The 13,476-nt window shown below is 36.9% G+C and overlaps 1 protein-coding gene across 7 annotated transcripts in view; it reads right to left on the reverse strand.

Annotated features, from left to right (window-relative positions):
• The window catches only part of SLC6A15 (solute carrier family 6 member 15), a 52,168-nt gene that overhangs the window by 23,892 nt on the left and 14,800 nt on the right, over window positions 1–13,476 (reverse strand). For all 7 annotated transcript variants that reach the window (XM_070600614.1, XM_070600611.1, XM_070600612.1 and 4 more), the window contains 4 exons: window positions 6,369–6,831; window positions 3,421–3,578; window positions 2,942–3,068; window positions 1,444–1,625 (listed from right to left, as the gene is read on the reverse strand). In XM_070600614.1, coding sequence (XP_070456715.1) covers window positions 1,444–1,625; window positions 2,942–3,068; window positions 3,421–3,578; window positions 6,369–6,657 — 756 coding nt within the window. In that variant the 5' untranslated portion in view covers window positions 6,658–6,831. The remainder of the gene's footprint in view (window positions 1–1,443; window positions 1,626–2,941; window positions 3,069–3,420; window positions 3,579–6,368; window positions 6,832–13,476) is intronic.

Consider the following 13,476-nt stretch of genomic DNA (forward strand, 5'->3'; position numbering starts at 1 on the left):
GGTATAGGAGTTCCAGCAGGAAGGTTAATATAAAATCAGCTATGGCTTACAAATTAAAAATATCATTAAACATTTTGAATTCAATGAAGTAACAGGAAGCAAAGATGAATTAGACAGACTTCTGCCCTAAGAGTCCACTATCTGATGGGAAAAAAATACAACAGTGAGAGACATTACAGTGCTACAATTAAATAACACGGGCTCTAGATTTAGACGGACCTGTCAGGTTTGACGCCAGGTACCAGCACTTACTAGCTATGACACTTCGGGCAAGTTACGTCATTTCTCAAATTTGTTTTTTTACCTTTAAAATAGGCCCGAGAGTAGCAATTACTTCTTAGAATTTCTTTAGAATTAAAAGGGATAAAGCATATAAAGCAATTACCACAGGGCCTAGAGCAAAATAAACATAGAAGAAATATTGATCTCTGTTAGTGTTCTTGCTCTGATCATTGTGAGAATCATCTTCACCATATCATTTACTACCACTACTACCTACTACTACTACCTACTACTACTACTACTACTACTACTGGTCCCACTCCTACTAGCACATGATGCTGACTGGTAAAATATTAGCCTGGAAAGATACATGATCAGATCTATGCTTTGGAAAGAAAAAATGGTAGAGATGGACTGCTGAGGGGTAGAGAGAAGCAGCACCCACAATAAATTCTTGCTATGGTCCAGCCAAAAGATGTAGAGAGCTTTAAAGCAATGATAGTAATAATGAAAAGAAAATGTAATATAAAAGCAAAATGGTGAACAGCAATTACTTTCATAATGCATCTTTAAAAAAAAGAACTCGAGGTATCTAGAATTCACTTAATGTCTTTTTCAACCACAGCCTTTTAAAATGTTCCATGTGCCCTGGCAGGCATGCCCTTTAATCTTCTACATTACTCTGAGCTCCTTGTTGAGATTATCATAACTACCTAATGATGTTCAGATATTTTAAGAAGCCCTCCACACTAGACTATTTTAAAAGCTTTTATGCAACTATTCCTTAGAAAACCCATAGTAGAGAAAAATAAATGATACAACACCAAAAAAATGAACGAATTCTTCATCCTGCCACTTTCCCCAATTTCCGTGATTGGAATTAGCAGGTAATGAGAAAACTAAAACATTAAGGTCAACTGAATACAAGCAAAAAGAAAGGACTTTCGGGTCCTGACAAAACATTTCACAGAAGATCTTGATGAAATAAGGAAAGATTCTAAAGGACTTAGATTTCACTATAAAACACTTACATCTTTATTTATGCCCTTTCTTTAATTTAAACACATTTGAAAAAGCACCACTTTTAACCAATCTTTAATTAACTACCTAAAATGAAGTACTACTTGCAGTTTGCCCACAGAGCTTCGTAACAGAGCTTGAGGCGGGCGTAGAACCCAGGAATCATGGGGATTAGCAGAATCAGAGCTCTAACATACTAACTTTTCCAGAAGACTGAATGCCTTTGATCATAGCCAAGCAAACCACGACCCAGGCAGCCAGCAAGCAGATGGTCATCTTCCAGTTTAAGCCCCCACTTTCAGAAATGGAATTGGAAATATTCAGTGCTTCTCTGTACCAGTAATATGTGGTGGCAGAACTTTTTTCACATTCTGGCTCTACAACTGTAGAAAGAAGGGTAACACGATCATTTCAGACACAAAGAGACAATGAGATATTAAGACACCAACAAGACAATTTTTCTTCCAGTAAACCTGTAAATCAACACTTAACATTTCCTAGGAAAGTACTACTTATTCTACAGAAGCATTTAAATTCACAATAAAAACTCAACTGTGCAAAAATGTGGAAAATCCATAGACACATATCCTCTTTGATATTTCCTTTTACACATTTCTAAAATAGGAATATGTTAGCTTTTTATTAAAGTAATTAAGACATATCAGTTTTATAGCCCCTTCTACCCCCAAAATTATCTGATCAACTTCCTGGGGCAGAGCTGTCAAATAGGCTACCTGCTAGCCATATGGAGCTAGTCTAAAGTGACATGGGCTGTAAATATAAAATACAAGGGGGATTTTGGAGACTTAATACAAGAAAAATAAAGCAGATTATTACATTAATATTTGTAATATTAATTATATGTTGAAATGTTAATATTTTGGATATATTGGATTAAAGAAAATACTTCATCTGTTTCTTTTTACTTTTTTAAAATGTGGCTACCAGAGGGATTGTCCCCATGGCCGAGTGGTTAAGTTTGCACACTCTGCTTCAGCGGCCCAGGGTTTCACTGTTCGGATCCTGGGCGCGGACACGACACCAGTTAGACCACGCTGAGGCAGCATCCCACATGCCACAACTAGAAGAACCCACAACTAAAATATATACAACTGTGTTCTGGGGGGATTTGGCGAGAAAAAGCAGAAAAAAAACAAAAAAGATTGGCAATAGTTGTTAGCTCAAGTGCCAATCTTTAAAAAAAGAAATGTGGCTATCGGAAAGTTTCAGACTACATATGTGAGTTGCATTCTGTGTTTACTGGACAACACTATGATAGGGAATTGTTCTTCATTTATATTCTAGGATATAAAAATAAATGATGGAATGTGAAACAACAGAATTGAAGACATAAAAACAATTATTTCAATCCAAATTCTTCTTTTTGTCCTCATTTTATTTTAGTGAAAATGTAAGGCATCAAGAAAGGTGTAGAAAATAAAAGATTGTCCAATTAACAACTGAAGGCCTATAATATTTTACCCTAATGTCATGGGGCACAATAAAATACCTTGGGGAGAGCCAGTAAAATTAGATGGTGCCAAAGGTCTATCTTTCTGAGTATGCCAATCCTAAATGTGAGGAAATAATTTTGAAAGATTTTCCCACATTATTTTAAAAAGAAAAAGTCTTGAAAGCTCATGCCTTTACCAACTTTATGATCTTTAAACACAAAAACATTACGCTGTACATGTCTTACAAGTGTGTGAAGCATTTTTCACCAAAGGACACTGATCCCAAGGTAGAGGTTGCTGAAAGGACTGAGAAAAATAAAACAAACTCCAGCCGATGATGACGTTGTAGTAGAGAGCCACGAAAAAGCACACCTGCAAAATAAAAGCATGCGATTACAGCGAACCGCTCACACCCCTTCTTTTGAAACAATGCAATGAAATGCATAAAACCCCATTTAACATTTGAATATCCTCCTCATTTTATTTTATTTGAAACATGTTATCTTTTCTAAAAAGATGGCTCATCGGCCTTACATGCATTAGCAAGATTGAACTATATTATTTACAGCTTGTTTTGTGTTTTAGTGCAAGCTCCAGTAGTGTTTTTTTTTAACATATGATTAAAAGAGTGGAAATACACACTCAAAAGTTTCATGTAAATACAAACTATATAACTACAAACCCTGTAAAAATTATATGGCATATACCATACCAAGAAACTTACTACACAACTTGCAAATCCAATCCCGCCCAGTTTAGGGCTTATGTAATTCCATACACCAATGCTTCCTCGCCGAATTCTTTGGCCCACAGAAAGTTCCAGAAAAAAAAGGGGAATACCTATTACCAGAAGCAGTATTAAATATGGCAAAAGATATGCACCTACAGAGACAAGAGCAAACAAAATAGATTATATTTTCAACAGTCACAGTAGAGAAGACACTAATTCTGATTATCTCATGAAAGATGATATTTGAACTTTTATATAGTATAATTATAAGACCTAATAACATATTATATATAAATTATATATGTATATATAAACTTTAAAGAAAATGCAATTTCAGTACTTTAAACTGCCTAGTATTTGAAACCTGAATTTGACTGCTACAAAGAGTTTCTGATAAAAAAAAATGACGATAAAAGTAAGGATACCAGTGAATAATTTGCTTCATTTTATTGAAAGAGTAAAAGAGCTTCATTTTCCATAAAAATAAACGAGAGTAAGAAATCTCTACTTTCTCATGGCTGATTTGCAGTCTTTCTGACTTGAGTTGATTCTAGAAAGGGATATGTAATGTAAGTATGGATGCATGAGCTTATAAAACAGAATTATCAAAATTCTAATTCCAAAATCATTAGCAAACTTCAGGCACTAATGATCTAAAAATGTTTTCCAAAGGACCAAAAGTTCATTGTAACACCTGCATCAAATGCTAGAGTGTGAATGGGTACGTATGTGTGAACGACTAGAAAAAAAGAGAGAATGAATTAAGACTGGACTCATTGGGAATCTTTCCTTAATTATGTGCACATAACATACTATTCGATACTTAGCCTTTCCTTCTAACTTAACTACTCTAACATTAGCCCCCCATATTAAAAATAGACGTAGCTATCATATAACTGAGCATTTACTATTTGCCAGGCACATTTCTAAGCACGTTACAAGTAGTTACTCATATACTCCTTACGAGAATCCAATGCAGTAAGTACCATTATTATCTTCATTTTACAGGTGTGGGAACTAAGCCCAAGAAGTAAACTTGTGAAAGGTCACATGGCTAGTGCCAGGCTTCATAGTCGCAATGGCTTCAAAATTTGAGCTGGTAGCTTCTATATTATATCACGTATTAAGTTTAACCATTGTGCTTTAAATATAATATCTTCAGACAACTCAACTTACGCTAGGTCTATTACTTTTTAGTTCTATTATTCATAAAGTGCTTCAAATGATGAATGAATACGATTTAGGTAGCCTGAGACTATTTCACTAAACAGCCAGAAGACAGTACTCAAACACCTAGAAGGCTCAGTGCTATATTGCATGCTGAGTACAACCTTTTTGACTCTCACAGCCATCTTGAAACGATAAAGTCCACTGACATTTTATAATGTCAATCTCTAGTATTAGAAGGGAGGAAACAATACTAGGAAGAGCCTTTTGACTCTTTTTACAAATGAAATGAAGGAGGAGCAATTTTTGTTAATAACTAATTACTAAAGATGAAATCCTTTAAAGCCCTCCATCAAGCCAAAAATTATATTAAATGGAAGGCAACCTGATTTTCAGCCAAGACGGTCTTCTTCCTTAAAAGTATGGCCAGTAAGGCTCATAGGGAAAAGGCCTGAAAATCAGAATTCATCTTCTGCCAGTCTTGGCAAATGGAATGATATGTGAAAAACAAAAAGCAGATAGTACATTGCCGCTTATAGCTGATTTGATAAATAATTCATATGTGATGTGATGTTAACGGCTAGCTAAGGAGCTTACAATTTCAGTGGAGTAATGTATAGTGCATCACCGACTTCACATACTGATCCTTACTTCTCAGGCAGATTTGTCAAACAAGCTACTTCTTCCAAACCTGTCATTTTGTGCCTGGTTGAATTAACTAAGCAAGATCTTAAACATATTTTGTCACCATAACACCTTAGCTTTTTATCTCTTAGTGGATAAGAAGAAATTTCACATGTGAATGGTTATATTATTTCATTTAATTTGTAGGTTACAACTATATCAAAAATAAAACCATATTTTTGTCCAGTCAACAAAACTATCACAGACCGTAATCAAATACCAAAATAATGTTTCTATCCTTTGTGTGCTGAAATGCAGCTCAAAGAATATGTAGTTTTTAACCACACTTATTTTAACACCTTCCATGTATAGCGATAATAAAGCTTCAACTCAAATGTTAGCTAATTTTTTTCTTGCAATTTTTGCTATGGAACTCTTGGTAATTATACATAAATACAAAAATCTAGAATATCGTGTTGATGCAAATATTTTTGTTTAAAATTACGAATGCTAATTTCTTGAAAGTTTTCTTTGAAATGAAACATTGTCCCCAAATCCTATAGAATTAGGAACCAAATACCTATGATAGCTAAGGATGAAGAATGTCTGGTATTATACTAATTATCTGGTGAAGTCCCTTTGAGTGGGATCTACAAACTTCTGGTCAGCACTTGAAGACTATAATCATTCTAAATTATATGTAATTTCTGCTTTTTTGAAGAGAGAAACAACTTAAAATTCAGAGTTAATAAGTTGTGGAGAGAAAGTCTGTCTTCCTTCACCAATATTGTCTTATATCAGAAACTAGGTTTTTCTCCAAAGAGAATAACTAATAGGCACAGGGGATGCAATGTTTGCTAGAAAAGTCAGTACTTTAGAGATGTTTAACAGCATCCACACAAAAAACCTGAGAGTTTGTTACCCTTCAGCAACCCTTGAGTATTCACAGCAAGCCATCTGCTCCTATGGAAACCTAATCTGAAAACAGAGCTGAGCTCACTTCCAACAAAGAAGTCTGCCCAGCCTTACAATGGAATTCATAGTTTCTAAAATAACAAGACTGCAGCAACTACAGGGGCCATTTGAGATAATCACTTGCCATTTACTCAGCAACATATTATTTAAAAAAAAACACAAAAACAAAAACTTACCACCCCCATTCTTCTGACATAGGTATGGGAATCGCCACACATTCCCTAAACCTACAGAAAATCCAACTTGAGCCAGGATGTACTGAAGCTTATTGTTCCAAGCTGGTCTTTCATCTTCAACTTCAGATCCTTCTTCAACATCTGTATCTTTCTCTTCTTGGACATCAACAATTAGTTCACTCTTCTTAAAAGCATCGTCAGCTGAGTCTTCATTGGAAAGAAGGTCTTTGACAGACTCAATAACCTCATCATCTAATTCTCTTTTTACCACTTTGCTATTCTTAGGCATTGGAAAGTGTGGGTAGTATTATTTTTAAAAATTCCCTTGTGGCAAATATATTGTCTTCCTTAAAATGTTAGTTGACACGAAGAAAAGATGGAAGAGGATATCAAATAAATCCTTGATTCAAGGCAATAAAGTCTTATGGATCTTGAATCTGTATGTCCAATATTCTGTAGGTACCTGTAAAGTTTTAAGTTGAAAAATGATAAAATTTAATGGGGAAAAATATTATAAATACTGAAGACCCTTTCTTATTAATTTTTATGATGGAAACTCTTTCTGCAGGATATAAAACATACAATTGTCCTTGGCTTTCCCGAGATTAATACTTTCAGAAGTGTGAGAACTGTAAAGTACACACGCTAACTTCTTTCTTGCAAAAATCTACTTGGATCTTGTCACGTGTGTATGCCTTAAGCAGCTCGAAGAAAGTTTAAAGGTGATTAACACTCTCTCAGGGTTGTTTTTCAGAGCTATGCTGGGAAGAGATACCAGTCTCAACTGGCCTGAACCAGATGAGGTCCCACTGCAAGGCCAGCACTTGTGCAGGTGGCCCAGAGATGGCCAAAAGATGCCCTTCATTTCATCTTTATCCTAAAATCTCAGCCCTAAGAGGAGCCTAGGTCTTATTAGCATGACACATGATGTATGTGAAAGCATGTTTTCAGACTGTGCCTGCGCCTGCTAATATTCACCTCTACCTGTTATAGTAAAACTCTCCTTTCAAATATTCATTCCTCACCCAAAATAAAAGGACCTACTTCCCTTTGTTCAAGGAGCCACAACTTTGGAAATGATTCCACATGGTCTCCTATTTGCTGCAAATAAACTCTACTTTGTGTGACAACTATTTCTGGTGGAGAGTCTGATTTTAACTATCCAGGAAGCAAACCCATTTCAGTTCAGTAACAATCTCAGATATGCTCCAATGCATACTGTATACTCTGTTCATTAGGAATTAAAACTTTGTGACTCTTTTTCTTCTTTCTTTCCTTCTTTCCTTTCTCTTTCCCTTTTTCCACTCTGACTAAAGTATATCCCTTATTTTATTACCTATAGAATTACATACACGATTGTATACCCTCCCTGTAAATTTGTCTTACACAGAATCTCTTCTGTTCATATTTTCATCCATTCACTCATTTGATATTAATTATGATGGGACCTTAAGAGATACAAACATTAATGAAACATACAATATCTGCTTTTAAGGAGCTTATATCAAATAGAGAGAAAGGCACATCTCAACTATACTACATTGTACAATTTAAATGACCCAACATCATTACAGTAGGAGAGATCGGAAAAGTTGGATGAAAGTGACATTAGAGTTGGGCAGAAATGGAGTAAGGCCACACCAAACATAAGAAACAGCATAAACAGAGGTGGGAAGTGGTAAAAATTCATGTTTGTGTGAACACTCTCTCAAACAACTCAAGAAAAACAGTGCCATCACTTTGTCATTTTTCCCTTCTTTTTCCTTTTGTGTTAGATCTCCTACCCTTTTCTATATTCAGACACAGATCAGTAAGTCTACCATGCAGGACTACAAAACAACGAGATGGTCTCTTTTACAAAGTGACTAAACATCTGAGTGCTTTTCTTCAACACAGACCAGGAGGCTTAGAAATGATATCCCAAGAATTCTGCCATTCATGGCTAGAAAAAATGAAGTTCTTTGATAGAACTGCTGAAGATTTACACTGAAAGTCAGAGAAACAGCCAATCATACTTTAACTTATGATACGATGAACAAGAGACAGGGTGCTGAGTAACCCAGTGAAAAGAAATTCTTTAACTTGACCATGTAATTTACTTGTTGCTTTTAGGTTTAGATAGTGTTTAGTTGTTTCCAAAATTAAAATATATACCCTAAGAGAAAACACTTGTTTAGGATTTGGTGAAGACTAAGAGGAAGACAGTGAAGGAAATTCCGAAAGAGAAGGCTTCCCCAAATGTTTTGAATGACAGACACATCTCTAGCACAAGAGAAAAACTTCTCATAGTGACTACTTTAGAGAGGCCAACAAAGTTTTGATATGGAAATATCTTCATGAGGTTGGGGATTGTGTCCGTTTAATTTGCAATATTCCCCCCTAGAGGTCATAAATATTAGTTGCATAAATAAATAAATGCAACCATTGAAAAATTGAAATAAGCTAATTTTCCAAGTAATTTTCTCTGGAAGAAAACAACCTGACATGTAAGAAATTGTGATTTGTGAGACATGAATTATCTAGATTAAAGGTCTACATTTATTGAATTATCTAAAGATATCCAGCCCTGGTGGTCTAGTGGTGAAGATTGAGCACTCTCACCACTGAGGCCAGGGTACCTGTCTCAGTCAGGGAAACACACCACCCATCTGTTGGTTGTCATATTGTGGGGGCTGCAAGTTGCTGTCATGCTGAAAGCCATGCCGCCGGTATTTCAAACACCAGCAGGGTCACCCATGGTGGACAGGTTTCAGCAGAGCTTCCAGACTAAGACAGATTAGGAAGAAGGACCTGGCCACCCACTTCTGAAAAAGCTGGCCGTGAAAACCCTATGAATAGTAGTGGAGCATTGTCTGATAGAGTATCAGAAGGTGAGAGGATGGTGCAAAAAGACCAGGCAGGGTTCTGCTCTATGGTACACAGGGCCACTAGGAGTGGAAAGCAACTCAACAGGCACTAGCAACAAAAGCTGTTGTCATAGTAACTTGACTGATACATGGATAACAACATTGATTTTAATCTGACAAACTTAGAGTTGTGTCCCATCTCTTTTACTTATTAGTTGTATACCTTTTAGTAATTAATCACTCTTAACCTTAGTTTCCTCAATAAACATTGGTCTGCGATTCATTTTGATTTTTCCATACAAATAGAAAGATAAGAATTGTATCAAAGTTTGGAGACATTATTACAGTAAAAATACCCACCATTTCATAAAGAAAAAATGTAAAAGATAGTGTGACTGATACTGGCTCAACACAAGGCTGACATAAGGGAAGCCATACTGTAGAAAAGAAACCATATTGTCGTACTTTGAATATCCTCTGATTAACTAGCCTAGACATGCTCTGTAGATTTTGTGACCCCTCCCAGCCGCTTTAAGAGATAACTTTGTTCTTTTGAGTTCCTTAGGAATGTGATGACCCCTAGGCAGAGAGCCTATGCTGACAGCCATCAATGACAACTGAAAGATCAAGGTATAAGGCAGTGCTCCAGTCTCTGATGCATATCCAGTAAAACAAAGGACTGTCAGGAGCTGGCACCAGATGTCAACCCGACCTGGAGATCAGATGGAGGCCCCACCCAGAGACTAGCCACCTCCCCAACCTGGAGACCAGCCCCATATATAACTGGGCTGCAGTCTTTGTTCTGTCAGATGGTTCTTTTGAACAGGAGTCAGCAGTCTTCCCTCTTGCTAGCAAGCTGTAATAAAATCCTTTCTCTGCTAGCACCTTGCCTCCTGACTAGTGGCATGTCTTGCAGTGGGCGGAGGACTCCCCTTGGGGGAGTAACACTGCTCATAAACCGCCCTCAAATTAATTACCTCAGAAATTGTATTTCTTCCATACATTTCTGCTCTTTGCTGGAAAAAATGTACCAACAAATAAGTAAAAATGGAAAGTAACACTATTGGACAATGCTGTGTGTTTTTCACATATCCAATGAATAATCACACCAATTGACATAGGATATCCTTTGGCAAAATTTACGTTTAAAAATTCCTATCAGACTACCCAAAGTTCATATTTTCTATGAAAAAAAAATCAATGTCTAATGTAAACAGAATATAAATGTAACATATTATAAATGACTAAAATATGCACACCTATATAGACAGATTGTATAATGCAATAATCCTAGGCAACTTTTATAAAATTAAACATATTAAAAAGGGATGTGAAATATGTATTTGCATGCATGTAGAGCTCCTTTTCTGTTACAAGCAAAAAAAAAGTGATATTACAAGTAAATGTAATGATATTACAAGTGTAATGATATTACAAGTAAAATAATTTGAACTCTCTTTTCTCACTCTGTTTCTTACCCTCTCCCATCTTCTGCTCTTGTCTGGGGTGGCTGTAGGAAAATATGGGGTGGGGTTGCAGGTAACACTGAAATTTCCACCATAACATGTAAGTCTGGGGGAAAAAATTCTCTTCTTCACTAGGCCATAAGCTCTGACAGGGAATGACTTTATCTTGCTCATCTCACATTCTCAAATGAATGAACTGAAAGAAGTACGACAGAATAATATTGTCCGCTAACTACAAATATTTTGCACTACTGTGTTTGGGTGCTCTTTTGTTTTTCAGGTTTTTTTACCCCAAGGCCCTATACTCACAGGTCAGAGGTATTCCTTTCTTGTATAGAGGCTGCAAATTGATGCCAGCTCAGTGAGCCGAGGAGTCAAAAGAAAGATTTCTTGGACTCTCAAGGGATGGTAGCAGTGCTCTCCTATTTAGAGAATAGCATGAGGACAGGACCCATGGGCAGCGAAGAGCTGCAATGTGTTGAGAGTAGGGCTAAATTTATAAGGCATAGGTATGTGAGTTATTCGTTTTACAAGACAAAGGAAAGACCATGTAAAAAAGTCGTTAAAATGGTATCAGGCACAGGTGGGGTCTGGTTATCGTGTGGTCATGTAACTTTAGATGCGAATCGGGTCAGAAGTCCTATACTTCCCGGAGGATGACACAGATTGGCACGTAGGCCAGGATGCCTTGGGCTTCTCTCCCTGGGGCAGCCTTGATTCTCATAACAAATAGCCAAAAGTAAAGATATAAATTAAGTTTCTGAATGGATTTGTAAAAATTTTGTATATGAGACAACAATTTGGAAGCCAAACTAATCTCAACTTTTCAAGATTCGACTTTTTTGAAAGACAAAAATTTTTATGATGCCAAAAGCTTGCCTGAAGAACTCAGTCTATAAAAGTAGGCCACAAACATAGATTAAAAAGAGAACATAAAGTGAGGCTGACGGTTGCTAAAACTGTGTTACTGTTGCTCCATCTGGGAATGGAAGAAGAAATGAAGCAGGAATGTCCAGGAAGGAAGTGAGGCAGAGAGGGTGATAAAGTATTGGTACTCTACAGGTCACATAGGCAGTAGTACATGAGTACCAAGTAACCGCACAGCCTAGGCCAAGTGCGCCCCATCCATTCCTGTGACAGAGTCGGCTGGGGGACAAGCTATCATCTACCACCCTTCATCCGCACCTAGCAGTTGCATCAGCTGTCCTCATTACCTGGTAAGGGGCTCCTATCTCCAACCGAGCAACAGATATTCAAGAGCAGGGGTCAACAAAATATTGCCCATGGGTCAAATACAGCCCACTGTCTGATTTTCTAAGTAAAATTTTATTAGAACGTAGCCATGTCCACATATTTACATATTTTCTATGGCTCTTTTGTGCTGCCACAGCAGACTCATTTTGTATGGACTACAAAACCTAAAATATTTACTGACTCTATTGAAAAAACTTGACAACTCCTGTTTCAGAGAATAAATCTGAACGAAAGATGTGGAGTGCCTCAGATCATTCCATCTATGCTCCATTTGTGTGGTACTATTATTTCTTTATCAAATAGTATGACAAGATAGCACTCTCCCCATTCAAAGATGAGTAACTGCTGGGGCTGGCCCCGTGGCCGAGTGGTTAAGTTCGCGCGCTCCGCTGCAGGCGGCCCAGTGTTTCGTTGGTTCGAATCCCGGGCGCGGACATGGCACTGCTCATCAGACCACGCTGAGGCAGCGTCCCACATGCCACAACTAGAAGGACCCACAACGAAGAACATACAACTATGTACTGGGGGGCTTTGGGGAGAAAAAGGAAAAAATAAAATCTTTCAAAGATGAGTAACTGCTAAGAATGAAAGAGTTTTATATAGAAACAGGAAGATGGAGGGGTAGTAGCTGAGAGAAGAAACATAAGGAAGAGACAAATGTAGAATATATATCAGGAAACAGAGAGCTCCAGAATTTTAAAGAGAATACTTATTTAAAAAAAAAAAAAAAAAAAGCAACTGGCCTGGTGGCATAGTGGTTAAGTTTGCATGCTCCACTTTGGCAGCCTGGGGTTCACAGGTTCAGATCCCAGGCATGGAACCACACACCGTTCATCAGGCCATGCTGTGGCAGCATCCCACATACGAGGGAGACTGGCTCGGATGTTAGCTCAGGGACCATCTTCCTCCAGCCAAAAAAGAGGAAGACTGACAGCAGATGTTAGCTCAGGGCCAATCTTTCTCACCAAAACAAAAAAAAGAGCACAGAGATTCAACAAAAGAAAGATAAAAGAGTCCCTCTTGAAAAGAAAGCTCAAAGAAAAGACATAAAAGATAAACAGGAAGAAAAAATTTAGGTGGATGAATAGTGAATACAGGCAAGAAACGGGAAAATTCATCACAGGAATGAAAGGGACATTAGAAAAAGTAAAACTAGAAAAAACTACTGCAACCACATCCAGAGATATGGAGGAGAGGCTTAAGGAAACAGCTCAAAAAAAAAAATGAAAAGAGACAAATATTTTAAAGTAATTTTGAGAAAAAGCTAATGAAAACTGAAGTTAGATAAATGTGACCCAACAAACAAAACTGGCAGACCCAGACAAGGGAATAGAATATTAAAATAAAACACAAAATATTAAAAGATTAAATAACAGATGTTTTTTCCTAGACTTATAATTTCAAATAATAATAATACAGAAGGTCAACACAGAGAAATTAGTGGGATAAAGATTCCTACAGATTTCAAACAGAAGTAGAAAAGAGAAATAAAAAGACTTTTTAGGATATTCAATAACCTCTATGAAAACTAAGGAAAAAAAC

Source organism: Equus przewalskii, chromosome 29, assembly GCF_037783145.1.
Source record: "Equus przewalskii isolate Varuska chromosome 29, EquPr2, whole genome shotgun sequence".
In the NCBI taxonomy this organism is placed as follows: Eukaryota; Metazoa; Chordata; class Mammalia; order Perissodactyla; family Equidae; genus Equus; species Equus przewalskii.